The sequence below is a fragment of the Ochotona curzoniae genome, unplaced genomic scaffold (assembly GCF_017591425.1).
Source record: "Ochotona curzoniae isolate NIBS_2020 unplaced genomic scaffold, NIBS_Ocur_1.0 scaffold_3208, whole genome shotgun sequence".
NCBI classification, from domain to species: Eukaryota; Metazoa; Chordata; class Mammalia; order Lagomorpha; family Ochotonidae; genus Ochotona; species Ochotona curzoniae.
In genome coordinates, this window is record NW_024467106.1 from 32,192,182 (window position 1) to 32,219,571 (window position 27,390).

At 53.4% G+C, this 27,390-nt stretch overlaps 4 protein-coding genes across 14 annotated transcripts; 2 read left to right on the plus strand and 2 right to left on the minus strand.

The window, feature by feature from the left end:
- The first annotated feature begins 1,029 nt into the window (after positions 1-1,029).
- Positions 1,030-1,725, plus strand: CCL27 (C-C motif chemokine ligand 27). The gene is made up of 3 exons (XM_040963233.1): positions 1,030-1,114; positions 1,256-1,388; positions 1,557-1,725. Exons 1-3 carry the CDS (start codon positions 1,045-1,047, stop codon positions 1,702-1,704), a joined length of 351 nt encoding a protein of 116 aa, XP_040819167.1. The 5' UTR covers positions 1,030-1,044; the 3' UTR covers positions 1,705-1,725.
- Positions 1,726-1,735: 10 nt separating this feature from the next.
- Positions 1,736-9,387, minus strand: IL11RA (interleukin 11 receptor subunit alpha). Its single transcript, XM_040963232.1, has 12 exons — positions 9,288-9,387; positions 8,923-8,983; positions 6,311-6,480; positions 6,095-6,209; positions 5,912-5,944; positions 5,659-5,825; positions 4,997-5,160; positions 4,071-4,212; positions 3,614-3,733; positions 3,413-3,509; positions 3,102-3,184; positions 1,736-2,161 (listed from the first exon to the last, which is right to left on the minus strand). Exons 1-12 carry the CDS (start codon positions 9,385-9,387, stop codon positions 2,145-2,147), a joined length of 1,269 nt encoding a protein of 422 aa, XP_040819166.1. The 3' UTR covers positions 1,736-2,144.
- Positions 9,388-13,820: 4,433 nt separating this feature from the next.
- On the minus strand, positions 13,821-23,993 carry GALT (galactose-1-phosphate uridylyltransferase). Of its 4 annotated transcripts, XM_040963004.1 has the most exons (12): positions 23,921-23,993; positions 16,936-17,040; positions 16,475-16,644; positions 16,164-16,239; positions 16,026-16,074; positions 15,787-15,916; positions 15,592-15,648; positions 15,307-15,429; positions 14,887-15,019; positions 14,702-14,785; positions 14,236-14,390; positions 13,821-13,987 (listed from the first exon to the last, which is right to left on the minus strand). In XM_040963004.1, the coding sequence occupies exons 2-12, from the start codon at positions 17,018-17,020 to the stop codon at positions 13,916-13,918; spliced, it is 1,134 nt and encodes a 377-aa protein (XP_040818938.1). In that variant the 5' UTR covers positions 17,021-17,040; positions 23,921-23,993; the 3' UTR covers positions 13,821-13,915. The 4 variants fall into 4 exon arrangements, with proteins under 4 accessions (XP_040818938.1, XP_040818941.1, XP_040818940.1 ...); XM_040963007.1 differs by lacking the exons at positions 16,936-17,040; positions 23,921-23,993 and having other exon boundaries at positions 16,164-16,242; positions 16,475-16,566; XM_040963006.1 differs by lacking the exons at positions 16,936-17,040; positions 23,921-23,993 and having other exon boundaries at positions 16,164-16,315; positions 16,475-16,563.
- Positions 23,994-24,255: 262 nt separating this feature from the next.
- Positions 24,256-27,106, plus strand: SIGMAR1 (sigma non-opioid intracellular receptor 1). Of its 8 annotated transcripts, none has more exons than XM_040963008.1 (4): positions 24,256-24,415; positions 24,549-24,749; positions 24,912-25,004; positions 26,454-27,106. In XM_040963008.1, exons 1-4 carry the CDS (start codon positions 24,271-24,273, stop codon positions 26,678-26,680), a joined length of 666 nt encoding a protein of 221 aa, XP_040818942.1. In that variant the 5' UTR covers positions 24,256-24,270; the 3' UTR covers positions 26,681-27,106. The 8 variants fall into 8 exon arrangements, with proteins under 8 accessions (XP_040818942.1, XP_040818943.1, XP_040818947.1 ...); XM_040963009.1 differs by having other exon boundaries at positions 26,584-27,106; XM_040963013.1 differs by having other exon boundaries at positions 26,672-27,106.
- The last annotated feature ends 284 nt before the right edge of the window (positions 27,107-27,390 follow it).

The window sequence follows — 27,390 nt, forward strand, 5'->3', positions numbered from 1 at the left end:
CAAAAAGGGATTCCTTACGATGGTACCGTGGGTTAAGTCATGACTTGGAATGTCCACATTCCCATATCAGAGCGCCTGTTTGAGTCCTGACCACTCCTCGCTTCCAATTCAGTTGCTTGTTAGTGCAGCCTGGGAAGCAGCAGGTGATTAGCCCAAGCACCTGGGTCCATGCCACCCATGCGGGAGACAAATGAAAATCGCAGGCTCCTGGGATCAACTTGGCAAGCCTGCAGCTGCTGTGGGTATTTGTAGAGTGAATAGAGGCTTAAAATAGCTTTAATTTATATCTTTATATATATATTTGAAAGGCACAGTGATATTTTGTATATTATATGCAGTATATTGTATAGCAGGGAAGTGACTTCTGGGAAGTGTATGGTTTCCCAGAATATGACTACCATTAGCTAAAACCTTTCCTGAGCCAGAAAGTCCTGCCTTAGGAACCAATTTCCACTGGTGCTTCTGATAAGGCAGGCCAGGACAGGAAATGGGGAGGGGAAAACGAAGGCAAGTTGGTACTGGCCTGCTCCCTTGTCCCACCCCACTCACAGCTGCCCCCTCAGTCTGTACACTGGTAGGGTTGTGTGTTTGGATGACGATGAAAACACAGCTGGATGGGAGTGAGACTTTGTAATCAGAGTAGTAGGATTTTGTCTGGTCCTCTGATTATGGGCGTGCCTTGGTGAGGCTGAGTGATCAAGGTGTGACTGTGATTGTTTGGCTGTAGACACAAGTGTGAATGTCTATGGCTGGGTGCCACAGTGGCTCCTGGGCTGCCCTTAGTCCCCGCACCATCGGTGCCCCGTACCCTGTACCACCTTGTTCCCCAGCTTCTCTGTTCAGGGATTTGGCACCCATGAGCAATGGCAGTCATGGAAGAGGAAGGGGGTCTGTCACAACAGGCTAAGAATGAGGAGCCAGGAGTGTCACAGGATAAGCAGTACATCTCCACCTGCGTGTGACTCACCTGGCGCCTCAGGTAAAAGACACCTATATAAAAAGTGCGGGAGCAGGAGGGAGTGTGAAGTATCAAGGCTGAGCAGCATGAAGGGGTGTCCACCTAACAGCAGGCTCCTCCTGCTGCTCCTGCTCCTGAGCCTGGACCCTGGAGCAGGTGAGTGCTTGGGGTATGGGAAGTCTGGGGATATGGGTGAACACCATGAGGGGAAAGGGGCACAGGAAGACCAGCTCCTGTTGGGTGACAGCAAAGTTATAGGCCTAGCTTTTTCTGAACGTGTGCTCTGGTGTGCCCCAGCACTAATACTGCCGCCCAGCTCTACCTGCTGTACTCAGCTCTACCGACAGCCACTCTCAAACAAGCTACTGAGGAAGGTCATCCGGGTGGAACTGCAAGAGGTCGATGGGGACTGTCACCTGCAGGCATTCGTGTGAGCTCTAACCCCACCCAGATACTTCTGACCTCATCGCAATCCCAACCCCAGACCCTAATACTTACCCTGACACTGACTCAGGTTTTCACCTGACCCTTGCTCCTAAATCAGTACCTAACCACATCCCTAGGCTGTGATCTCAGCTTTGGAACTTTCCCTTCCCAGGCTTCATTTGGCTCGACGCAGCGTCTGCATTCATCCCCAGAACCGCAGCCTGGCTAGGTGGTTTGAGCGCCAAGGGAAGAGGTTCCAGGGGACTCTGCCTAACACAATTTTGGGGCCTCTACGGAAGATGAATAAAAGCCCTCAATAGCCCCAATAAAGCAACATTAAACAAGAATCTGTGTGATTTCCAAGAACTTGTTTACCCTTTATTTACACCTTCACAACCCTTGTAAGACGCACAGCCAAGAGGGAAGGAGCTGCACACATTCCCCAAGTACCTACACACATACATCCATGCATACATAGAGAGGACATATGTTCCCTGCCTCACACATGCTTAGTCACACATGAACACACACATCCACACCTATACATGTCGCTCAGGTGGACCTTCAACCCTGGAATGCAGTCCATGGTCCAGGCACTTTTAGCTAGCAAGTTTGGAATATAGGATCTCTCAGAAATGGGTCCCCAAGCTCAGCTTTCAGCAAAGACCTCCATCCACAGAGGCCCACTGTCCTGCTTTGGTTTTTGTCCACACCAGCAAGACAGTCATAGGTGGAATCAGCTAAAGCTCTCCTGGGTCCTCTACAGGTTTGGAGCTCCTAGAAGAAGCAGAGGCAAATCATGAGACAGCAGGAGACTTAGATCTGGGCCTAGATAGGCTAAAAACTAAGGCAAAGACCCAGCTTTGACCCAAAATACACCAAGAAAAAGGATGGATATCCAGTTCTGATACTAACAAAATGATGAGGGGGGTTCCTAGGTAGGTATCGTTGGAAAAAGGGTACTTTCATTGCTGAGCCTAGGCACTCAGAATGAAAGTGGGTGCTGGCACTTTGAACTATCTGGTTAGGCCACCACCTCCTACACCAGCATAGTTCCCAGCTGCTCCAGTTCCCTGCTAAGGTCCCTGGGAGATCAGCAGGAGAAGATCCAAATGCTTGGGCCTCAGCCACTCAATTTGGGCCATTATGGTCAACTGGGGAGTGAACCAGCAAATGGAAGATCTATCTCTTTCTCTCCCTCTCCATCCCTCCTTCTCACTCTTTATGTCTGCCTTTGAAATAAATCTTGGAAGAATAAAATGAAAGGCCCAGGCCCGGCACAGTGGCCTAACAGCTGAAGTTCTCGCCTTGTATGTGCCCCAGGATCCCATATGGGCATCGGTTCTAATCCCGGCAGCTCCACTTCCCATTCAGCTCCCTGCTTGTGGCCTGAGAAAGCAGTCGAGGATGGCCCAAAGTCTTGGGACCTGGAGGAAGCTCCTGGCTCTGGATCAGCACAGCACCAGCCACTGCACTCACTTGGGAAATGAGTCATCAGATGGAAGATCTTCCTCTCTAGCTTTCCTCCTCTCTGTATATCTGACTTTGTAATAAAAATAAATCTAAAAAAAAAATGAAAGGCCCAAGCTCCAACCTAAACATAACAATGAAGGCAACAAACTCAGATTCCTAACACCCTTAAATGACTAAGGTACACGGCTCTTATCCCAGACCCTCTGAAAACAGGGGACTTATCTCCAAGTCCAAACCTCCTAACCTGGAAGCTTGTCCACTGGAATCATCGGGGCCAAGAAGCCAGGCTTTGGGGGTCCATCCTTCCCGCTCCGTCTTGGCCTCAGCCTGGAGTGTGAAGGACAGCTGTCTCAATGTAGGACATCCCAGTCACCTCCCACAGGGTTTTTTAGTAAAGATTCAAAGGGAATAGTGAGAATGATGAAGTGGAATGAGGAGGGGTCAGCTGAGGGGAGGTAGCTCCAGAATCTAATAGTTTCAGATGCATGAGGGATGGTTCATGAGGGGTGAGGATGGATGTGGCCCGAGCCCGAGGGACCAGCAGAAGTCACTTACCACAAAGCTAGGGCCAGAGCCCCTACTGCCAGGCCCAGCAGGGAGAAGATTCCCAAAGACACCAGCACAGCCACACGTTCCAGAGGGTCCCTGTGATCTGAAGAGGACCATGGGCCACTAATGAGCCCAATCGAGCTGGGTGCCCCTTCTCCCTTGGGGTTTCCCATCCTGTACGACCTTTGCCCACCCACACAAGCTCACCAAGTGGCCGAGGATCTTGCTTCAGGGGGGACCTCGAGGGAGCTGGGCTGTCCACCTGAGGCTCCCCCTCTGCCTTCGTGTGCAGCTGAGTTCCAGATGGTATCTCTTTTGTCAAGGGCCCTAAAGGAAGGAAAGACCTGCGATGGGGCCATACTAGTGGTAGGTCAGAAGCCAGGGGTGGAGCAAGGAACCTGGCTGGACACAGGGGTGCCAAGGAGGTGGAGTCTGAAAGGCTGCTGTGGCCAATTTTAGGGGTCTTTGCTTGGAGTGGAGGCTTCAGTTGCAGGAGTGGGGGCCAGGAGCAGGGCTTAAATTGGGGGTGAAGCCTAAGATGGCAACTGAAGTGCCTTTGTGGGTACAGCATGTAACAAAGCCACCTTCCTTCTGAGAACTCTACTAGCTCACGAATGCTTTGGGGCAGTGCTTCTGCCCTTTCCTCCTAACTCTCACTTCTCACCAGTGCTCGGAGTTCCCCAGACCTCAGGGCTCCAGGCGCTCCAGGTGCCAGCATCCAGAAAGTCCCTGGCACTGACACGCACAGCGTGGGGCAGCCCAGCTACAGCATCAGTGATCACCTCTTCCAATCCGGTCGGCTCCACCTGTGGGTAAAGAGAGCTCTTCTGAATGCTCCCTGGGCCCTGAGTGCAGAGCCCACCTGCTCAGGTCTCAGCTGCAAAGAGCTCCCATGCTTCCCAGTCCTGTGTCTCCAGCCTGGTGGAGCCACCTTGGGAGCTGGTGGGTTCAGGTCTCCTCTTGGTGCTTGACCTCAGAGCTCCTGCTAAACCAACTTCCTGGTGACCTCTGGGCCTCCCGGTGTCCCACTTTTCTTCATTTGTAAAATACATAAATACCTAAGGAATAATCCTAAACCAGACAAAGTATGTAAAATATGTACTAAGGCACCTGGCAGGCAGACAGTGCTAAGTAAATATTGCTTATCATCTGATGCTGCTGCTCCCCAAATCCCCAGACCTGATGCCAACCAATCTTATCTCCAGAGGGAGGAATTTGCTATCAGCTGAGTTAATGACTGTTTATGTAAAGATGTGCCTCTGGGTAGAAGGCACGCCCTTTCTTCTAGAAGTTGTTTTTCAAAAGGCGCTGCCCATAATGGGTTCACTTCATAGTAATAGCCGCCAGGGCAGAGGCACTAGGTGTCTGTCCCCCTTGCAACACCAGCATCCTGCACAAAGCCTGGTCCATAGGAGCACTGTGGGGGGGGGGGAGGCAGGGTGAGTGTGAGTGAGTGTGTGTGTGTTTGGGGGCATGGGCCATATAACAGGACTTCAATGACCTGCTCACAAGGGAAGCTACCCAAGACACCTGGGATGATGCTGTCACAGAACCCAGAGGGCCTAAGTTGTAACATGTGGCAGGCCTCACCGTGGACCAGGTTGCATGCTGTACTGGACGGTACTGCAGCCGGAACTTGAGCAGGAAATGGGGCTGGCGGGGCCAGGAGGCAGGGTATGTCCAGCTGGCATGCAGGCGTCTGGGGTAGCCTGGTACTGACTCCACTCGCAGCCCCTGGGGTGGGTCAGGGCGCACTGTGGGTGGCAAAGCATAGTCAGGGAAGGTGGGGTGATGGGTGCCAATCATTCCCCCACCATTTCCCAAGGTGTGTGCTTGGCCAGGTGTTTCCAAGAGATCTCAAACTTAATCATTCATTAGGCTCAGGATCTGTCACACTTTCAAAACAAGCAGAGATCTGCAGGTGGGGTTTTGTAATCTTGGAGTGAATAGTAAAGCAACTCTTCGTGTCCTCCAAGGAAGATGGATTGGCCCAGACTGGCCAGGCAGTGAGGCCCCTCTTCCCACACACAGATCAAAAGGCAGGGGGCCAACAGGGGCCCTGAGAGTTCAGGTGTGCTAGCAAGGCCCCACCCCAACTCTGAGGAGGGCACTTCCTCACCTCCAGGGGCCACCTGGGTTGAAATGGAGGCTGTGAGTAGAGGGATCTCTTTGGAAGCTAGGGGTTGGATGGTGGTGCATGTCTAAATCTGAGATGGGGCTCTAGGGAGTTCCTGAGGGGAGTGGGTACTCACAGATGGTCTGCAGGCTCACATCCAGCAGGCGTGTGCTGGCCCCCAGAGGGTTCACCTCAGTCACATTAATCCGGTACTGGCTCCAGAACTCGGCCCCGTGAACCACACAGCGGGCAGCCCCCAGGGGATCCTGTGGGCATGGCCAGGGCCCTGAGGATGAACTCATCCTAAGAGCAAGGATGGTGGTTTTAGCCTTTGAAAAAACCCATTGTGGGACTCAGCTGCAGCCCCTAGTCTCCACCATGTGTCCTACCTCTGGTCATCCACTCCTGATATGGTCTTCTTCCTGGTGGGAAGTTGGGGGAGGGCATTTAAGGACAGGAAGGACACCAGGGTCCCCTGCCCTGTCGGAGGCTCTCCCCGGACCACCCCTCCCCCACCTTTTGTACCCACATGATGCCAGCATACCCCAGCATGGGCCTGGTCCTGCACACACCTGTATGAAGTGAGGTAGCGGGTGGGCAAACCGCTGACCTGGCTGGGACTCCAAGTGCAGGAGAAGTTTTCGTAGTCAGTTGCTTGGCAGGAAACAACAGGACGGGCTGGGGGATCTAGAGGCAGAGGGTACGGCTGGAAACTAGGGTTCACTCAGGTCCTGGCTTCCCTCAGGAGCCCTATGTCCTGTCACTGCCATCCTCCCTCTCCAACTTACAGCCCAGCTGCAGGGTCACCATGCCCCCAAGTGCCCCAGCGGGGGTCCGGCAGATGTAGGTGCCCTCATCGGCGCTGTCTACCTGGGTTAGGAGCAATTCATGCCCCAAGCCAGAATCAGGTCCCTGGAGCAGCCTTGGCTCCCCGTCCCGAAACCAGGACACAGGGGTTCTAGAGGAGAGACAAGGCAAAGACAGAGGGGTTAAAGCTTAAATTAGAGGAGGTCATAGATCCACGAGCCTCTAACTACATTTGCAATAAAACCCAACAGCTGTCACAGGCTATCTCCTTTCCTCGTACCTTGCTCTATGCCTTCCTGCCTCCCCTGACCTTCACAAATCCATTTCAATATCACATCCTCAGAACCTTCCTTGGTGACCAATAAAAAGTAACCACTCGGGCCAGTGTGATAGTGTAGTGATTAAAGTTCTTGCCTTGCACACCCGGGATCCCATATGGGCGCTGGTTCTAATCCTGGCAGCCCTGCTTCCCATGCAGCTCCCTGCTTGTGGTCTGGGAAAGCAGTCAAGGATGGCTCAAAGCCTTGGGCCTCTGCACCTGTGTAGGAGACCTAGAGGAGGCTCCAGCCTCCTGTCTTCACATAGGTGCAGCTCCAGCCATTGTGGCCGCTTGGGGAGTGAGTCATCAGACAGAAGATATTTCTCTTTGTCTCTCCTCCTCTCTATATATATCTGACTTTGCAATAAAATTAAATAAATCTTAAAAAAAAAAAAGTAATCGCTCAAGGGAGGATGTCAGGCCTAACAAAGACAGATATCACATTCCGGGCAACATGACAGTGCAGCAGGTTAAGCTATTCTGCCAGCATCCCACTGGAGCTCCAGTTTGAGTCCCTGCTGCTTCTCTTGCCCAACCCAGCTCCCCGCTAGTACACCAGGGGAAACAGTAGAAGATGGTCCCTTCCATTTACAAGGTAGACCTGGAGAGAGTTCTGACATTCCTAGTTCTTCTTTAAAAAAAAAAAAAAAAGAAATTTTTATTGGAAAGGCAGATTTACAGAATGAAAGAGAGACAGAAGATCTTCCATCTGCTGATTCACTCCCCAAGTATCCGCAATGGTTAGAGCTGAGCCGAACCAAAGCCAGGAGCCAGGAGCTTCTTCTGGGTCTTTTAAGAAGACGCAGGATCCCAAAGCTTTTGGGTCATCCTTTACTGCTCTCCCAGACCAAGCTAGAAGGGAAATGGAGAGGCCAGGATACGAACTGGCACCCATATGGCATCCCATTCATGCAAGGCAAGGACTTTATCCCCTAGGCTACCACGCTGGGCTGGTTCCTGGTTCTTGGCTTCAACCTGGCCTAGTCCAAACTGTTGCAACCACTTAGGAAGTGAAACAGAGAATGAAAGATCTCTCTTTCTCTCTCTCTGCCTTGTCAGTAAATAAACATATATTTTTAAATACCATATCCCAGGGCCTGGCATGATGGCCTAGCAGCTAAAATCCTCACCTTGAACATCCCGGGATCCCATATGGGCGCCAGTTCTAATCCCAGCAGCTCCACTTCCCATCCAGCTCCCTGCTTGTGGCCTGAGAAAGCAGTTGAGGACAGCCCAAAGCTTTGGGACCCTGCACCCGTGTGGGAGACCTGGAGGAAGTTCCTGGCTCTGGATCGGCACAGCACCGGCTGTTGCAGTCACTTGGAGAGTGAATCATCGGACAGAAGATCTTCCTCTCTATCTTTCCTCCTCTCTGTATATCTGACTTTGTGATAAAAATAAAATAAACCTTTTTAAAAAAAATACCATATCCCAAATAAGAGTGACTGTGTTTGATACCTGCTTCTAGCTCCTGACTCCAGCTACCAGCTAATGGAAGGCAGTGGTGAGGTCCAAGTGGGAGATCTGGATTGATCTGCGTTGACCTCCCACCATCAGCCCAGTTGTGGGCATTTGGGGAATGAACCAACAAACAGAAGCAATCTCTTTCTCTCTACAAATTTTCTTTTTACAATTTAATTATTTATTTATTTATTGCAAAGGCAGGTATACCAAGAGGAGGAGAGACAGAGAAGAAAATTTTCTGTCCACTGATTCACTCCCCAAGTGACTGCAATGGCTGGAACTAAGCCTGGAGCCTGTTCTGGTTCTCCCACGCAGGTGCAGGGTCCAAAGGTTTTGCGCTGTCCTCCACTGCTTTCCCAGGCCACAAGCAGGGAGCTAGATAGGAAGTGGGGTGGTTGAGGTTAGAATCAGCACCTATTTGGGATCCCAGCACGTTGAAGGTGAGGACTTTAGCTGCTAGGCTACTGTGCCGGACCCTAAATATTAATTTTCAGTCAATCGTCTTGGGTTTTACTAGGCAGGATCCTGGTTTGTTTACTGCTTGCTCTCCCCCATAAAAAGTGGGCTCACTGAGGGCTAGCAACTTGCTTGGACTGTTCACTGCTATATCCCAGATCCAGGAATAGAACATGCACTTAGCATTTACTGGGTATACAATACAGATTGCTTCAATTCTCTACTGAATAGAGACAGCTCGAGGCTTAGGACAAAGCGGTGAGGCTTACAGACAGGAGACAAGGATGGAAGGGGATATGAGGACTAGGCAGGGTCAAGAAAGGTTCATGAGTGTCAGACAGGTGGGGCACTTACCCAGCAGTCACTCCAGGGCAACACAGTGTCACAGGCTTGCCGGGCTGCCCATACTGGACCCCTGTGGAGGACACTTCTGAGGTGAGGCTCTACAAGCCCAAGCCCGCCCCCCACAACCACCCTACCAACACCTTGTGCGAATCATAGAATAAAGAATAGACTGTCAAATTCTGAGCGGATCACTGGGTCCAAGCATCCTGGAATAATCTAGAGACAGAGCTCAGAGAATAGGTTATGCGGGAGACCCAGGTTCATGGTTAGAGTTGGGAGTCATGGGACTTGGGAAGTGGCCACAGCAAGGACAGTGAGTGATTCAGGAGTCAAAGCTGGTAGGAAGAGGTGTCACAGAACAGGGCTCTCCTCACCTGGGGGGCCCCAGGCCTGGGGGCAGGGTGAAGAAGCAGACAACAGGGTTGTAACCACAGCCACCAAGACCCTGCTCAGCCCTGAGCAGCTGCTGCTCATCTGGAGAGAAGAGGGAGAGGTAGAATCAGGGACCCCCAGCCCCACAAGGAGAAGCAACACCCTCGTTTTTCCTCCCCCAAAACAAAGGGAGGGTGTCAGAAATCAAGAGGGGATCTGACTTGAGGTCCCCCTTCCCACCACACACACAGAGCTGTGCATGTGCCTGCATGCGTGCTCTCTCTCTCTCTCTCTCTCTCTCTCTCTCTCTCTCTCTCTCTCTCTCACCCCCTCCATCTCAGTCCTGGGCTTAGGGCCCAGAACAAAAGCCGGAGGCGACAGACTGTGCCAGCAACCACCCCCCACACCTCCCTTGGCGCCCACTCCTGGCACCAAGCACTGGCCCAGACTCAGCCACTCCCATTAACCCCTCCAAGGCAGCTGTCAGGAACCACTACATTACCTGCCCTGGGGCTAACAAAACCTCTAACCTACTCAGGAGCAGCTTTCATCCCCGGTATAAACCCACCCTGTAGGCCACATCAAGCTTAGCCCTGCTCCAGCTGCCAAGTCTCTGGCCTGGGTCTGGCTCCTTACTCTGGCTCCTTGGGCCACTTGAACGGGCCTGGCTTGAAACCCGGGCTCAAGCCTGCGCAGCTGGATGGGGCTAGGGCGCGGGCTGGGACTGCCGAGTTAAGCGGATCCAGATGCCCTAGCTGCTGCCAGAGGCTGGGAGCAGGCACGGAGCCAGCAGATGGAGATGGAGACGGAGTGGCGGGAAGAGGAGAGAGGAAGGCGGAGAGGAAGACAGAGAGTCTGCAGGGGACAGGGGGCCTGGCGTCGGGGCCACAGCGCTCAGAGATCCTCAGCTCCAGGACAGGAGCACCACAAGTCCCTAAGGAAGTGATAAGGGAAGCGGTGCAGGGTTGGAGGGGGCCTAGAAGGCTGGGATCCTGGAGCTTGGGGAGAGGACAGGAGAAGTAACAGGGTAGGCAGGGAAGGGGCCCAGCACCAGCAAGCAGAGGAAGAGCAGGAGCCTCCCTGTGTCTGTGTGTGAGAGAGAGTGTGCCTGGGTGGCTCACCCCTTGTGTCCCAGGCACAAGGACCTGCCCCAGCCCCGCCCTACCTTGGTGACTGCAGTGGCTGAATATTCATGGCCTCCAGGACCTCCTCCCACCAGCCAGAGCTCGGGGTTTGTGCGTTATAGCATTCTGGAGACCCCAGAACCTCGCCTGCCTTCCCCTTCTGTGCCCCGCCCCCTCTGGGTCCCAGAGCTCAGCCGCCCCTAGCCAGGCCCCCGCCCCCTCCCCTTTTCCTGCTGCGCTCCTACCCCAAGCCCTGGGAAGGGAAAGGGGCCTCCCTCCTGCCCCCCAACCGAATCTAGAGAGAAAGCACAGCGGCCAAGGTCAGCAAGAGGGAGGGGAGGGCTACTCGATGACCCTGTCAAGGGAGAAACTGCCAGGGTTTTCACATAGCCAAGGTCCTGCATGGACTCACCAGGCCCACGCAGAGAAAATCAAACAAACAAAACAATCCATCACAAACCCGGGCTCCTTTCTTTGGGGCACAGCTGGCCGTGTTTTGAAGGGAAGGGAGGCCCAGGTTGGAGGGGGGAGATACAAGGAGAGGCCTAAGAATGTACTTCTCCCTCCCTCCCCTGGAAGTTCTAGCCATTTCTTCCCCACCTCCTTTCCTGCCACTCTTTGGGCCTCAGCACCAGGAAATGCCTTTGGTCCCCTGGTGCCAGATACACAAGACCCATACTTACCCTCAGACTCTCAGAAAGTCCCAGTCACAGGAACCCTGAGACAGGCTCACACACACACACACACACACACACACACACACACACACACTCATTCCATTCCCAAACAGGGGCCCACACCACCACCTAGGAGCAGCTCCTGGCAATGGCAGATGGGCATCTAAGCACTATTATGGGTGCCCCAGTGGTCAAAGAGACAAAGGTAAAAAGTGCAGGAGCAAGAGGGGCAGAATTAGAGACCAAGAGAGACATATCTGGGGAGACAAAACTGTGAAGGGACACACAGAGAAATCTCCAGGAAGACAGTCAATGGGAGAGAAAAAGAGCCAGGTGAGCCAGGCAGGGACCCTAGGACTACTAGGAGGGGAGCACGGGACAGCTTGGAGCTGGGAGTTCCTAAGGCGAACCGACACGGCAGGTCGGTCTGATAAGAGTTCCAGCAGGTTCCCCAGGTGGGAACACTGTTAGACTCACCCATTCCACCTCGGGACACAAACACACACAGTCCCAAGTCTCCTTGTTGCTCCGCTACTGCTGAAGTCACACATTAGCACACAGGGACCCCGCCACCCACTCGAGGCTGGCACACAGCCTTAAATTACCACGGAGCCCTTTCCCAAACACAAACCCCGATGTGGTCTGCCCTCTCACACACAAACACCACACCAAACACTGCGCACCCGCGCAGCCACAGCGATGCACACGCCGACACACGCAGTCACATTAGCTGACAGCTGCGTGCGCCAAGTGCCACCCGGGCCAGAGTCCCCCCACACTGACCCCGGCACACGCAGACAGTCCATCGGTCACTCGCGGCCCCTTCAGTTCCTATAGCGCCCTGCCCCGCCCCCTCCGGGCCAGACCTCCCGTCTACACTCTCCCGCCCCAGCAGGCCTCACCTTCCGCGGCCGCCGCCGCCAGCGCCCTCCGCCCCGGCCCCGACTCCCTCCCACCCAGGGCCCCCGCAGGGGGGTGCGGCTCCGCCCAGGCGCCAATGGAAGGAGAGGGGTGAAATGGGGAGGGGGGGATCCCGGCCCATTGGAGCCTCCGACTGCCAATCACCTCCACCCCCACCTCTGCCGGACACTTCCTGTCCCGTCCCAGACTGCCGAGGACCGAGTCTGGAGCTGGATTCCTGGGTTCTGGCCCAAGACTGCACCACTGAAAAAGTGTCCCCTCCCTCTCCCTGCTGAGCACAAAGCCTCAGGTTAAACAACAGTACAGGGAACTGGAGAAGCTGAAGGTGCCCCCGGGCGCCGGATAAGATAAGGAGTAGTGCAAGCTGTGGGTCTCTAACTTGCTGGATACTGTGCTTCCCAACCTGCCCTGCCACACCCTTTTCCAGTTCAATTAGAAGCTCTGGAGGTTGGACCTGGGCATCTGAAGTGTGTAAAACGCCAGGACACAGCCAAGCAGAGGTAGAAGGTTAGAATGTGTGTGTGTGTGTCTGAAACCAGCACTGTACTCAGCCACACCCCACAGCCACTGAAGCTGCAAGGCAATCCTCTCTGGTCCCAAGGTAAGAAACACTCTGGACTGAAGGGCAAGCAGCCAAGGTCCTGGGCCAGGCTCACCTCCTGGTCCAGCCTTGGTGCGATTTCCCCACTCAGCGGCCTCAAGAACAAGAATGGAGACTAGGAGCTGGTACTGTGGCATAGCTCATAAAGCCACCATCTGTGGTACTGGCATCCCATATGGGGCACAGGTTCGAGTCCTGGCTAATCCATGTCTGACCCAAATCCAGCTCCCTGCTAATGCACCTGGGAAAACAGCAGAGGATGGCCCTCGTGCTTGAGCCTCTGTACCCACATGGGAGACACTGAAGAAGCTTCTGACTGGCTCTTTGTAGTCATTTGGAGAGTGAATCTGCAGATGAAAGATTCTCTCTTGTCTCTGTAACTCTACCTTTCAAAAAACTGAAATCTTACTAAGTGGAGAGAAAAAAGCATTCTGGCCACCTCTACCTTGCCCAAAGCCCCTTATGGGTGGGACAATGTGGTAGATACCAGGTGGTACTCAGGTCCCCATTGGTGGGACAACCTGTTGTCTCCAGGCTGTTACTCAGCCTCGCAGAGGGTATCACTGAGCGCCTCCTCCCACACCCTGGTTCCCCTAACATGGGCAGCTGTTTCCCTAGCCCTAGCTGTTTTCTGTCCAGTGCAATGACAGGGCCACCAGGGAGCAGAGAGAGCATGTCCAGGCTCTGGACAGACTGTGTAGGGTGGTCTGGAGAAGCCAAGGACACAAAACCATGTGCACGCTCCCCACCCACGCCTTTAGCCCCTGTGGGCTGGAGGAGAGCCAAGCTATAGCCACTCACAAAGCCAGGGCTCTGACCACTGACACTGGCAGCAGGTTCCTGTTCAACCATTCTCCACCAAAACCCACAGGCCCTGGCTTGGTGAGCTGACCCCTTAAGGTGGTGGGGTGGTGGTGGTGATGAGGGGTGCTTAGGCCTCCCCCAAAGCTCAACCACAGCTCAGAACACAAGATTTTTAAAATGTGCTAAATTGGAATACCATTTACACCAAAGACAGAGAATCTATCTGCTAGATGTACTACTGAATAGCAATTTTGTTCAGAGCTTTGGGGTGGTGGATGTTTGCATTCAGTTTTTGTATACCAGTAGGCAGAGAGACGTGTGGCTGGAGCTGTGCCTTTAGCCTCCAACCCCCAGATCCCTAGAGGTTAGATTTCATACCCGTTTGGTGTTAACAATATGTGATTAAAGTTGGAAAGGCCCAATTTTATTGATGTTACATGCATCCAAACCCCAGGCTCCAGATTCCCCAGGCAGAAGGACTCAAGGCCCTGTGGTCAGTGTGGTCAGGCGGTCTCCCCATCCTTTTGCCTCAGGCGGTAATGAACTTCAGGAAGTGCCCTTAGTCTCTCTGCAGCCTGGGAGGAGGACAAAAAGCAATCAGGGAGGGCTAAGGGGTGCAGTGTTCCGGTGTGGTGGTAGGGAGTTCTGGAGATGGGGAGACACAGAGGGAAGGGCTACAGGATTGGGAGAGACGGGGTAAGGGCAGCTTGGAGCCATCACAGCATGGAGGGATTCAGGAGTCCTGAATCTTCAGGAATGCCTCCCTGTGTAAGTGTGAGGAAAAAGGGGGATGTGGAGAACTCAGAGTGCTCCAAGCCCTGACCTGCTCAGGGGTGAGGTCCCTCTGAGCCTGTGCAAGCATTTCGTAGCCAACCATGAATTTCCGGACAGTGGCAGAACGGAGCAGTGGAGGGTAGTAATGAGCGTGCAGCTGCCAGTGGTCCCAGCCGGCTCCAGCCTCAGATCCTGTGGGAGCCCCTGACAGGAAGAAAAAGGAAAGATGATGCAAAGGACTCCCCGGTTCCTCAGCCTAGTACTTACTCCCCACATCCTCTAGGTCAGGAACCTAAAACTTCATCTCCCAGCATTCCCTGCCAGACATTAGAAAGCACACCAGTGACATGGCTGCACCAAATTTGGTACTCCTCTGACCCTCCTAGCATCCCTGAACTGGACACCTCCCCCAGCAGGTGTCTCAAGGCCCATGAGGGATTACAGCACATGGGCTGGACCCTAGGAACCTAGCAATGGAATTCTGGGGTTAGTAATAAATACTCAAAGAGCCTCACCATGCCAGCCCATGGAGTAGGGAAAGGATGTCTCAAATAGGTTGTCATACTTGATTAAGAGTTTCTTCATGATGGAGGCCAGATCTGGAATCAGAGGCAGACCCTCAGTGTGAGGTCCAGCTGCTGGCCTGAGCAGAGCCACCTGAGCCACCACCTGGCCCCAGGGTCCTCATGAGGAGACTCACCATCACGCTCAGCAGGCGTCAGCTCAGGTAGCCGTCGCACATGGCGCCGGGGCAGCAGCAGCGTCTGGAAGGGCCACACTGCCCAGAAGGGGACCAGCACCAGCCAATGTTCACTGGTCAGGACCAGACGTTCCTGGACAGACAATATAGTCATTACAAAGTGTGTGCATGTGTTGCGTGTGTATGTGTGTTATGTGTTGGGGGTAGACAGGGACCAGCAAATAGGCAGAGAAAGCAGACAGAGAGGAGGTACCCACATGTGATGGACTCTCACCACCTCCACCATTAACCACTCTCGCTTCAGCTGTCAGCATCTCCCTGAGATGGTTGCTGCAGCCTCCTAGCAAGTCTCTCTCATGTGGGGTTAAAAGGCTAGGGGCCATTTGGGGAACAGGGCCTGGCCACCCCCTCCCATCCCACCTTCCGTAGTAATTCTTGGCGGCCGTACTCCAGCAGCAGAGGCTGTCCATGCTGACTCTGATAGGCCTTCTGAGATCGCTCCTCGCGCTGCGCCATGTCTGGTAGGAAGCTGCTGGCCCACACCTGTCAGCGGGCAAGGGCAGGGAAGAACAGATGGGTCCTTTGCCTCCAAATCTTTGTACAATGTCTTAATCCTGCTCCTCTGCCCACTATGCTGGTTTGAATCCAGCGCCCCCCCCCCCCCAAAAAAAAGCCAAGTCATGGGAGCCAGCTGAAACCACTCACCTGGCAGTGGGGATGGGGATTAGAACAGCCCATCATGGCTCCTTTGTTTTCGAAGATCTATAAGATAGGGAGAGGGAGCTTTAAGAGCAAAAAAGAGAGTAAGTGTACTTGTCCCTCCTTACAACACCTGGTGAAATAGAAAAGCTCCTCCCCAGGACCAAAGCTGCACCACCCCACAGGGGTGCCCTCACAGACCTGCACCCAAGGGTACTGAGCACCCAGCTCCTCTGTGACTGAGGCCCATGCATCGATGACAGCCCGGATCTCAGGGACCGACATGAGTGGCAGCGTCACATCCGACCAGGGGTGGAAGCACATGACCTTACTAGGTGGTGAGGGGAGGGATGACAGAGGGACAGGGCTTGGCTGTCTCAAGACCAACCCTGGTGCTCAACCCCAGGCAGAGGGTGGTGAGAAGGGAAAGTCATCATTACCAAACTCCTCGAGCAGCCTGTGCTTGGAAAAGGGGATGATCGCTGGGTCCTGAAATAAAGGGGTACCGCTCTTTGCAGCACACGTTTCCCTGGAAAGGGTTCAGCACCCACTCCCCAACAGTGGCTGGAGCCAGTTACCTGGACTAGGCGCATCAGGCTGCAGAGCTGGGAAGTCGTTGTCAAACAGGAAGGTGCTGTCATAGTCAGGATTCACCTACTGACAGGATGGGCTCCAGACATTCACGGTCCCTTACCACAAGTCATGTGGTGGGGCTGGAGGACTGGACAGGCTGGGGTGGGGTGAGGGAAAGGTCCACAGAAGGGAACAGAAAGGCTTGGTGGGATATGACCCAGGAGGCCCACTGCGCCTGTGAGTGAAGGGCAGCTCTGGGGGGATTGGGGACCAATGTCCCCAGCCCAGCCTGCGAATCCAGGCATCACAGGCTTACCTCTCCGTTGGCCCGGGTGGCCCCAGGACACAGAGGGTTGAGGGGGTCATGGCGTGGCACCGTCTGCAGAGGCTCGGGCTCCACCTGGCCCTGCCAGGGCCGCTTCATGCGGTGAGCAGACACTAGCACCCACTCATCCTGCAGCGGGTTGTAGCGGATATGCTGATGTTCTGAGGACAGGGCAGTCAGGGTCAATGAGCGAGGATGCCCTCTTGCAGTCACTCCCCAGCAAGGCCGAGCCCGGGGCGTGGGCACCCCGTTCCCCCCCGGAAGGAACTCAGGTCCGGCATCAGCCCTCCGCAGGGGGAGCTGGGCCACAGCGCCTACACCGGGCGTCTCTCTCGGCCCCGCCGGCCCAGCACAGGGTGTGCGCCCCGGTCTTGAAGTGGGGACGAGTACTTCCTAGGGAAAGGAAGGGATCGCCTCGGCGTCCCCGAGAGGCCCCGCCGCCCTGCAGTTACCGCTTGCCCGGAAGGCTGTGACCGCGGCGGCGTCTGCCTCTGCCGCCTGCTGGCGCTGATCGGGGTCGGTCTCGCGGCGCGACATAAGTCTCCCCTCAAGATCTTCTGGAATGGGAGAAGGGCTGCGTCTTGACCTTCTATCTCTTGGCCGGCCCTGCCCAGCCCCCCGGTGATTGGCCAGTCGCCAGCACGTGACTGCCAGAGGGCCACATAGGGGCGGGGTTCAGGAGCGCTGCACTGCACCAGGAGGTCTTCAGGATCCCCATTTTATTCCGGGCAGGAGCCTTTACTGTCAAAGAATCTTCTACCCCGGGACACTTACAAGACTTCCTTTCCACATCCATCATCTCGTCGATTCTTTATTCAGCAAACACTGACCGAGTACCTACCATGTGCCAAGCACAGGGACTCTAGATGGGACGTGATGATGGCCCCTTGTGCACAAACTCAGGCGTGGCTTCTGCCTTCCCTGAACTAACATTCCACGTCATCGACTAAGAGGATGACCTTGGAGCCCCGGTCACCTTGGGTCCCCGCTGTGTGGCTGCAATCTTGGGATGAACCCTGATCTGCTGTTGCTGAACTCTGACCACAGTCATCATAGTCATACCTCGGCCACCAGCAGAGATTTAGGGGGAAAGGACCAGTAACCAGCCCCTCACACACCCCAACATACACAGTGCACAGTGTGGGTAAGGGGAGGGCTGTAAGATATCTAAAAATATGGGGAAAACAAGACTATCAGTAACTTCCACCCATTATGCAGGTGTAGTTGTTATTTGAATGTTTATCTCTTTGGAAGACACAGCAATAAACAGAGAAAGGGACAAAGATCTTTCATCCACTGGCTTGCCACTCAAATTCCCAAAACAGCCAGTGCTGGGCTAGGCTGAAGCTAGGAGTCTAGCGTCTCCTGTGGGGGTCCCTCACATGGGTGCAAGGGCCCAACTGCTTGATCCATACTTGCTGTTGTTCAGGGTAGCCACAGGCAGGAAGTGTATCAAAGGTGAAGCAGAGACTCAAACCCAGACACCCAGATAAGGGAGGTGGTATCTTAAAGGTTGGAGCCAAACACTTGCCCCAGGTGTGTTATCTTTATACAACCAATCTTTCCTCCTCTCCAAACTGGCCTTGAATCAGATAAATAACAGTAGACTAGAATTCAATTAGTTTCACCACTAGCACTTTTATTTTTACTTTTTTGTTTTGTTTTTATGATTTATGTACCCAGGACAGGCACTGTGGCATAGTGGGTAAAGCTGCTAACTGCAGTACTGGCATCCATATGGATACTGGTTTAAGTCCTGGCTGCTCCACTTCTAATCCAGCTCCCTGCTTATGGGCCTAGGAAAAGTAATGGATGATGGTCCAAGTGTTTGAGCCCCTGCCACCCAACTGGGAGACCTGGATGAGGCTCCTTGATCCTGGCTTTGGTCTAGTCCAGCACTGGCCATTGCAGCTATCTGGGGAATGATCCAGCTGATGGAAGATCTCTCTCTCCCCCCTCTCTCTCCTCAGTCTCTCGCTATATATATAACTCTGCCATTCAAACATTAATAAATCTCTTTTCTTTATCATTGAAAGGTAGAATTACACAGAGAGAGAAGCAGGGATCTTCCATCCACTGCTTCACTCCCCAAATGGTTATGAAGCTGGAGCTGGGCCAGTCTAAATATAGGAGCCAAGAGCTTCATCTGGGTCTCCTACATGGGTGCAGGGGCCCAAAGACTCGAGACATTCTTTGCTGCTTTCCTGGGCCATAAGCAAAGAGCTGGATCAGAAATGGATCAGCTGAGACATGAAATGGCATACATATGGTATATCCATGTCACAGGCAGCAGCCTTATCCACTCTGCCACAATGTTGGTCTATCCCCTTACCCTCTCCCCCTTTTAAAGTTTTATTTGAAACTTAGAGCTACAGAGAGAGAAAGAGAGAGAAATACAGAAAGATCTGTTGATTCACTCCCTAGATGGCCACAATGGCCAGGGCTAAGCCAGGTCAAGGATAGGAGCCAGCAGCTACTTCTGAGTCTCCCATATGGCTGGCATGAACCCGAATACTCGGGCCATCTTCTGCTGCTTTTTTTAGGCAATCAGCAGGGAGCTGGATCACAAGCGGAGGTGTTGGGGCATGGGATGTGACAACACATATGGGATTCCAACATCATAGGCAGCAGATCTCTTGATATATTTGAAAGGCATAGTCAAAGAGAGAGAGAGAGACATACACAGAGATTTTCTATCTACTGCAACAGTCAGAGCCGAGGCCATTTAAAATCAGGAGCTAGGAGGGTTTTTTGGGGGGGATGGGGGGTTCCACATGACTGGCAAGAGCACAAACACTTGGGCCATATTCTGGTGCTTTCCCAGACCATTAGCAGGGAGCTAGATTGGAGTGGAACAGCCAGGACTTGAACTGGTACTCTTATGGGATGCAGGCAGTGGTTTTACATACTACACATAATACAGATCTCTTGGCACTTTTCAAGAGTCATCTAAGGATTGTCTAAACCTCTTCCCCATTTCATAATGGGGACAGAGGCCTCGGGGTCACCCCAGAATGGATTAGCTTAGATCTGAATGCAAGTGTCCACAGCTATCCCCAATGCTGTGAAATGTCTCTCAAACATTAGTAGGCTTCAGAATCTGGGGAGCTAAGAGCTCCCACATACCAGGCCAATACAAACCTAGTATTTTGCAAGAAAAGAACTGGGTCACTGGTCATTTACCTGATCTCTGGCCCAGGGTTGTCAGGCTGGAATCTAAAGAGGCCACCAGGTAGGGGGCAAAGATCAGGGGACTGAGAAGTGGAGACTGTCTGTCCCGCCACTACCTCTGGAACAGAAGGGAGAGAGGGCAGAGACAGCAAACATGCCTTTCTGCTGTCTCAGCTACTTTTGTTGGAGAACCTGGATTTTAGAGGCTTATGGCTTCCATGCTGCTTCTTGGATCATGCCAACTGACTCAAGAGCCCCTTCCAGAACCTCTCTTCTCTCCCCGGGGTCACTTTTTGGATGATGAGGAGAATGGCTAAGATGGGACCTACTCAATCCTGTTCCTCCCAGATTACAGAGGTGTAATCTCTGCTACGACCTCCCAAACGCTCAGTCTCCACTGAGATCACTCAAGGCCATGGACACTCCCTTGTTGTGCTTGTCAATGTGTGCTGGAGATGCTCCGGAAAGACCAGGTGGGGGCGCCATGAGACTGTGCCTGCTGCTCACACTCAGAAAATGGTCAACACTCAAAGCCTTAACCAACACTAAATAACTTATTCCCTCAATACTGCTTCCTTTTTTTAAAAAAGTTTATTTTGGGGCCCAGCGCGGTGGCGCAAGTGGTTAAAGGTCCTCGCCTTGCACGCCCGGGATCCCATATGGGCGCCGGTTCTAATCCCGGCAGCCCCGCTTCCCTTCCAGCTCCCTGCCTGTGGCCTGGGAAAGCAGTCGAGGACAGCCCAAACCTGCACCCGCGTGGGAGACCCGGAAGAGGCTCCTGGCTTTGGATCGGCATAGTATCGGCCCGTTGCGCTCACTTGGGGAGTGAATCATCGGACGGAAGATTTTCCTCTCTGTCTCTCCTCTCTGTATATCCGCCTTTCCAATGAAAAATAATAAAAATAAATCTTTAAAAAAAAAGTTTATTTATTTGAAACACAGAGAATGAGAGACAGAAAGATTATCCACTCACTGGTTTACTCCCCAAATGGGCCAGGCTGAAGGCATCTGCTGCCTCCTGGGCACTGGGACAGAAACAGAGTAGCTGGTATTCAACCAGCACTAGGATGTGGGGTGCAGGTGGTTTAACAAATGATGGTTTAGCCTGCTGGGACACAGTACCGCTCATCTTCATTGCTTTAATGAACAACCTCTCGCAGGCCAGTGGTTCCATACCAGAATCCACTTTGCAGAGAAGGGACTCTGTTCCATCTAACAAGGACCAGGCTTCATCCATCTAGTGGCTCTGTCATTCCCTAGGGCTTCAGAATGCTCCACTAGATCCTCTGGAACAATAGTAGATAACAGATGAAGGAAGAAAAAGAATGCAAAGAATTTCATAAGAGATTTTAGAAGTCAGAGACCTAGAAGTGACAGCCATTTCTGCTTACATTTCATTAGCCAGAACGCAATCACATGGCTGAATTTAAATACACGGTAGACTGTGAAACTTTTAAAAAGATTATTAATTTTTATTAGAAAGGAAATTTTACAGAAAGAGAGAGAAAAACAGAAAGAGAAGTTTTCCATGCACTGGTTCACTCCCCCAAATGGCCACAATAGCCAGAGCTAAGCTGATGTAAAGCCAGGAGCCAGGAGCTTCCTCCTGATCTTACATGCAGGGGCTCAAGGATTTGGGCCATTCTCTACTGCCTTCCCAGGCCATAAGCAGGGAGCTGGATCAGAAGTGGAGCAGCTGGCACATGAACTGGAGCCGATAAAGGACACTGGAGCCCACGGGCTAAGGATTGGCTTGCCATACCACTGCTACAGCAGAGACCCCAAGACTGTGGAATGTTAATGTGGCTGCCCAAGAGCAAAAGGAAACAGATTATGAATGGGGCATTGTCTCTGTCACATGTCCCTAAAGAGAACTCCGGCCATTTCCCATCAGCTTACTGAGTCTCTCAATTATATTCAATTGTGACCCTACAGTCCATCATCCCTATGTGTTAGGCTACTCACTTTGTTTTCATATTTTATTTATATTATAATATATATAATGGTCATCACGCACCAGGCACCAATTTCTTTATAAATAATACATAAATCTCAACTCAATGAAAGTATTTACTAGGAGGTAGTTACTTTTATTTAATCCACTGTATCATTTTACAGATAAGAAAAACTGATACAGTTTAAGTAACTTTCCCAAGATCATACAAAACAGGAACCAGGTTATGAACCAGCTTAGTTCCTTTCTTTTCAAAGATTTTTAAAATTTATTTAAAAGGCAGAGTTACAGAAGCAGAGACAACTAGAACTTCTGTCCGTGATTTATTCCTCAAATAACCATAAAAGCTAGGGCTGGGGCAGGCTGAAACCGGGTGTCAGAAGTTTCATCTGCGTCTCCCACGTGGATGCAGGAGCCCAAACTCTTGGGTTGCTGGGGCCCGTGCAGTGGGTGTGCGGGACACGAAGGCTACAAAGAATTTCCCGCAGTATGGCAGGGCCCAGCGGATCTCTACAGCCACCTGAATGCAGCTCCACCTTCCTTTGCATGGACACCGGACTGCCCTACAGAAGAATTCTAATCCATTCAGGCATTGTTTGCTACTGTGGAGTTGGCTTTTTTAAAAAATATTTATACATTTTCATCAGAAGGACAAATATACAAACAGGAGGAGAGACAGAGAGGAAGATCTTCCGTCCGATGATTCACTCCCCAAGCCAGGACTCAGGAACCTCTTTCTGGGTCTCCCATGTGGGTGTAGGATCCCAAAGCTTTGGGCTGTCCTCGACTGCTTTCCTAGGGCACAAACAGGGAGCTGAATGGGAAAAGGGCTGCCGGGATTAGAACTGGTGCCCACATAGGATCCCAGTGCATACAAGGCAACGACTTTAACCATCACGCTATCGCGCCAGGCCCAACTTGCTTTTTTTGAGACTTAACACTTAAAACTAACCAATCATGACAGTATAATTGCATGGAATTCCTGAAATGTATAAGAACCCTGTGCTGTTTAACCTCATCCCTTTTTTTGCTCTCTTTTCCACCCTGCGGTTCCTGCTGCAGCAGAGGCTGCAGCTGCCCTCCCTCCCCCCACCAACCCCCCCAGTCCTCACCTGCTCTGCCCAGCGGGGGTGGCTGGGAGACCTAAGTCAACCTGAATAAACTACTTTATGCCTTAGCACCTACTTCAGCCTTTCTGGGGATTTTCAGATTTTCTGGGGATCTCAAAAATGCAGCACAACAGCCTGCTGACTGCATCTGAGCTCAAGACCTGGACGCTCTGCTGCCACGAGCTAAGAACAGGATGTCCGCCAAAGGAGAAGGGGTGAGGGAGCAGGAGGTGGGAAGGAGCCCAGGAAGCAGCGTTCAAGCCCCACCAGCTCTCTTCCAAGTCCTCCGGTGCTCACAGCGCCTCTTACCTGGACCACAGTCCTAGTCCCCCTGGCTCTCATCTCGCTCCCGCTGGTTGCCCTGTGCCACTCTTGCCACTCTTGCCAAATCGACCTACCATAGCTTTCCAGCTGATTATCCTCCTTCCTGTGCCAATCAGATGCCCTACTCTCACTGACCTTCATGGCTTAGCAGCTGGAGCGAGTCCAGCTGAAAAGGCATGTCCTACAACTCTTTAAAAAGGGGGGGGGGGGGGAGGGGCGGTGCCATGTCCTAGCGGGTAAAGCCCTCACCTTAAACGCGCTGGGGTCCCATATGGGCGCCGGGTCTAATCCGGGCAGCCCCGCTTCCCATCCAGCTCCCTGCTTGTGGCCTGAGAAAGCAGTCCAAAGGACAGCCCAAAGCCTTGGGACCCTGCACCCACATGGGAGACCCGGCTTTGGATCGGCGCAGCACCGGCCATTGCGGTCACTTGGGAAGTAAATCATCAGACGGAAGATTTTTCTGTCTCTCCTCCTCTCTCTATATATCTGACTTTGCAATAAAAATAAATAAATCTTAAAAAAAAAAAAAAAGGCAGGGGACACAGGCCTTTGGCAAAAAGGTTACAATGCTGCTGGAAGCACCGCATCCCTTATCAGAGTTCCTTGTACCAGATTTCAACTTCCAGCTAGTGAGTACCCTGGGAGGCAGTGGATGCTGGCTTACGTCCTTGGGTCCCTGCCGTGCACGTGAGAGCCCCCCACGGAGCACCCGGGTGCTGTCTCTGACTTGGCTCCAGCCCTGGTCGTTGTGGGCATTGAGGGAGTGAATCAGTGGATGGAAGATCTCTCTCCTCTCGCCTCTTTTCCCCCGTTTCAGGCGGTAGCACCTCTCTGGCAACCCTTCTCCCACATTTCCCGACAGAACTGCCCCTTACCGACCTCAACAACCTGGGCTCTCATAATGGCCTACTTCCGGGCTCGTCCACTGCAACAGCCCGCGAGCCCAGGCCGGCCTGTCCACTGCGGGTGTCACCTGCCGGCTGAGATCAGGCCAGCGAGGACCCTGCTGCCGCTTCCGGAGTCCCCGCCCCTCCGCCCCGGCGCGCACCCCACGCGGAAATGGTTCCGCCGAAGGGGCGGAGCTGGGACGGCCCGGCCCTTGCGATTGGCCAGGGCGAGCAGGACCACTCGGTGGCGGCGGGGCGGCCGGCGGACGGCTGGAAGCGGTGTCCGGGTCTCGGGCTCCAGGCTCGGTGCTGTGCTGCCGCTGTGCCAGGCTGCCCGGCGGGATGCGGTGGGCCGCGGGCCGGCGGTGGGCGTGGGCCGCGCTGCTTCTGGGCGCCGCGGCGGTGCTGACCCAGGTGCTCTGGCTGGGGACGCAGAACTTCGTCTTCGAGCGCGAAGAGATCGCGCTGCTGGCGCGGAAGTACGCGGGTAAGAGGGCACTGGGCGGGAGACGGGGGCAGGCGGCCCAGGATCGGAGCCAGGGATTCCCAAGGACGCTGTCTCCCAAACCCGGGACCCTAACTGCCCCTGACTCGGCCGCCGCTCCTCTGCTTTCCTCCAGGGCTGGATCATGAGCTGGCCTTCTCTCGGCTGATTGTGGAGCTGCGGCGGCTGCACCCAGGCCACGTGCTGCCCGACGAGGAGCTGCAGTGGGTGTTCGTGAACGCGGGCGGCTGGATGGGTGCCATGTGCCTTCTGCACGCCTCGCTGTCCGAGTACGTGCTGCTGTTCGGCACCGCCCTGGGCTCCCGCGGCCACTCGGGTCAGTGCTGGCGGCGGGCCGGACTGGGAGGCTGGGGCAGGGTGGGGGTGTGCTGTGTTCCCCAGGCCAGTGTCCTCGTTCCTGCTGTTGTTTGGCTGAGCAACGCCTGCGTGTGATGGTGGGGAAACTCTGATCCTCCGTGTCCACTTGCTTGTCCCTCAGGGCGCTATTGGGCTGAAATTTCTGATACCATCATCTCTGGCACCTTCCACCAGTGGAGAGAGGGCACCACCAAAAGTGAGGTCTTCTACCCAGGTAAGGAGGAGAGGCAGGTCCCTTCACAAGGAGGGAGCCCTACCCAAGATCCCCTTCCTTCCAGCCCACACAACTACAGGTGGGTGATTGACCAGAGCTAAGGAGCCCTGTTGCTTTCTTGTGTTAGAGGGAAACAAGATGTAACTACTTCCTGTCTGATGTATCTGGTTCAAGTTTGTCTGCCCTGGACACTATTGGATCCAGCCAGTCTTTCAGCCAACCTTGGGGGGACAGCTGAATAATTAGAAAAGCACACATACTCCAAAATACAAAACAGACCACCATGTCCCTCTACTATTTTTTTTTAAGATTGTAACAATTGACATTAACAAAGCTTTGAATTTCCAAGCTGACTTGAAGTTGAGTGTGCGCATGGCAGGTGCTCTGACTACACAGCTCAGAAAGCCTTCCAAGTCATGCAGGAACCCTCTCCCTGTCTAACAAGTCCCACGCAGAGTTAGCTACATTTCTGCTTGAATTGAGTGTGACTTGGAATTGTAGAATTGTGTGACTGGTGCTCTGTGGCCCATGGCCAGGTGAGCTAGCAATAGGCGACTTCTCCGAGGAGAGCCCTTGGGCCAGATAATGCCACAGAACATTTAGGAATGGCCATCTGGGTCCCTTGTCCCTCTGCATGGGAGGCCAGGTCAGTGAGGTAGAGCTTTTCCTCTTTTCCTTTTCCTCCTTTTTAAAATTTTACATTTTTAAAAGACTTATCTTTATTTGAAAGGCAGGTTTACAGAGAGAAGGAGAGATAGATCTTCCATCCACTGGTTCACTCCCCAAATGGGTGCAGGGGCCAGAGCTGATCAGTAGCTGGGAGCCAGGAGCTTCTTCCTGACCTCCCATGTGGGTCGGGGGCCCAAGGACTTGGGTCATCCTCGCATTTCCCCGAGGCCATTCGCAGGGAACTGGATTGAAAGTAGAGCAGCTAGAACACAAAGAAGCACACATATGGGATCCTGGCGTTTGCAGGTAGAGGATTAGTGTGCTGTGACACTGCCAGCCCTTCTTTTTAAAGATTGATTGATGTATTTAAAATCCGAGTTACACAGCAAGAGGAAGACACATATGCACAGAAACAGAAATCTTCTACCAGCTGGTTCACTTCTCAGATGGCTGCAGTGGTCAGGGCTAGGCCAGCCTCAGAGCTTTATCCAAGTCTCCCACATGGGTACAGAGGTCCTAGGACTTAGACCATCTTCCATTGCTTTCCCAGACCATTAGCAGGGAGCTGGGTCAGAAGTGGAGCAGCTGGGACTCAAACAGGCACCCAGCTGGCATTGCACGTGGTGGCTTTTGTGCTATACTACAGCATTGGCCCCTCTTTTCCCCTTCTTGAAACAGTCTCCATTTACACCTCTAGCTGGCCTATGGGCCAGGGAAAGTACAGCCAAGGAAGGGCAGGGCAGAGCTGTGTTCCTCACGTGGGTGCTCTTTGTCTTCTAGGAGAGACGGTGGTGCATGGGCCTGGAGAAGCGACAGCTGTGGAGTGGGGACCCAACACGTGGATGGTGGAGTATGGCCGGGGTGTCATCCCGTCTACCCTGGCATTCGCACTGGCCGACACCGTTTTCAGCACCCAGGACTTCCTCACTCTCTTCTACACCCTTCGTGCATATGCCCGGGGCCTCCGACTTGAACTTACCACCTACCTCTTTGGCCAGGACCCTTGAGCAGTCGTGCCAGAAGGAAGACCTGTGGATGGACAGGAACAGGCTGGCCCTACATGCATTCACTAACTGGAGCCCACGTGCAGATAGGGACGTGTTGACACCATGCAGCACTGTGTTCCTGCTGTTCAGATAGGGCCCTCCATGCTTCTATAGCCAAATGCCCATGGGAACAAATGGAACCTCCATAGAGAGACCAAGTCCTGTGTGTGCTACAGGATCATGCACTCACCCACATTCGGAGAGGAAGCCCCACCTGTACCCCGTGGGCTGGTCATGTTCAGACACACATGTTACAAGCTTGACTCATGAACTCAGGCCTTCACCCCAGGCTCCCATCACCAGACAGGGATGTGGGGTTGAGGATGGGGTGGATATTAACACTCTGCCTCAGTCTGACTCCTCAACCCAGCAGCAGCTTGGGGAGAAGAGGAGCTGCCCTTTCGAGGCCCCCTTCACCTGCAGTGATGATGCCCTTCACTCCTCACCATATGCCTTATCCGTGTTCCACTTCCCTGCTATGCAAAAAGCCCTGAGGCTCAGCCTCTCCCCCTCAGTGAACAAGTCAGCAGATTGCTGAGGACAGGGTCCTCCATCCCAGAGAGACACTGCCCACCCTGCCTGTCCTTCCCTTGTAGGTGTAAAGGATCCTCGGTGGAGGGCCCCTTCAGCCCCAGGGAGAGGACCTGGAGGGCTGGGCCTGGTGCAAGCAG

Bases quoted from the DNA above. Each gene is read 5' to 3' on its own strand.
- SIGMAR1 (XM_040963009.1), top strand. From the start codon at position 24,271: ATGCGGTGGGCCGCGGGCCGGCGGTGGGCGTGGGCCGCGCTGCTTCTG. The intron at 24,416-24,548 runs GTAAGAGGGCAC...GCTTTCCTCCAG, and splicing joins GCTGGCGCGGAAGTACGCGG to GGCTGGATCATGAGCTGGCC. The intron at 24,750-24,911 runs GTCAGTGCTGGC...CTTGTCCCTCAG, and splicing joins GGGCTCCCGCGGCCACTCGG to GGCGCTATTGGGCTGAAATT.
- CCL27 (XM_040963233.1), top strand. From the start codon at position 1,045: ATGAAGGGGTGTCCACCTAACAGCAGGCTCCTCCTGCTGCTCCTGCTC. The intron at 1,115-1,255 runs GTGAGTGCTTGG...GGTGTGCCCCAG, and splicing joins GAGCCTGGACCCTGGAGCAG to CACTAATACTGCCGCCCAGC. The intron at 1,389-1,556 runs GTGAGCTCTAAC...TTCCCTTCCCAG, and splicing joins TGTCACCTGCAGGCATTCGT to GCTTCATTTGGCTCGACGCA.
- IL11RA (XM_040963232.1), bottom strand. From the start codon at position 9,387: ATGAGCAGCAGCTGCTCAGGGCTGAGCAGGGTCTTGGTGGCTGTGGTT. The intron at 6,481-8,922 runs GTAAGTGCCCCA...TCTCTCCTCTAG, and splicing joins TGCCCTGGAGTGACTGCTGG to AACCCCTGTGTCCTGGTTTC. The intron at 3,185-3,412 runs GTAAGTGACTTC...TTCACACTCCAG, and splicing joins GCTCTGGCCCTAGCTTTGTG to GCTGAGGCCAAGACGGAGCG.
- GALT (XM_040963004.1), bottom strand. From the start codon at position 17,020: ATGTCGCGCCGCGAGACCGACCCCGATCAGCGCCAGCAGGCGGCAGAG. The intron at 16,075-16,163 runs GTAACTGGCTCC...CCTTTATTTCAG, and splicing joins GCCTGATGCGCCTAGTCCAG to GACCCAGCGATCATCCCCTT. The intron at 13,988-14,235 runs GTCAGGGCTTGG...TCCTCCTCCCAG, and splicing joins GGGACCTCACCCCTGAGCAG to GCTGCAGAGAGACTAAGGGC.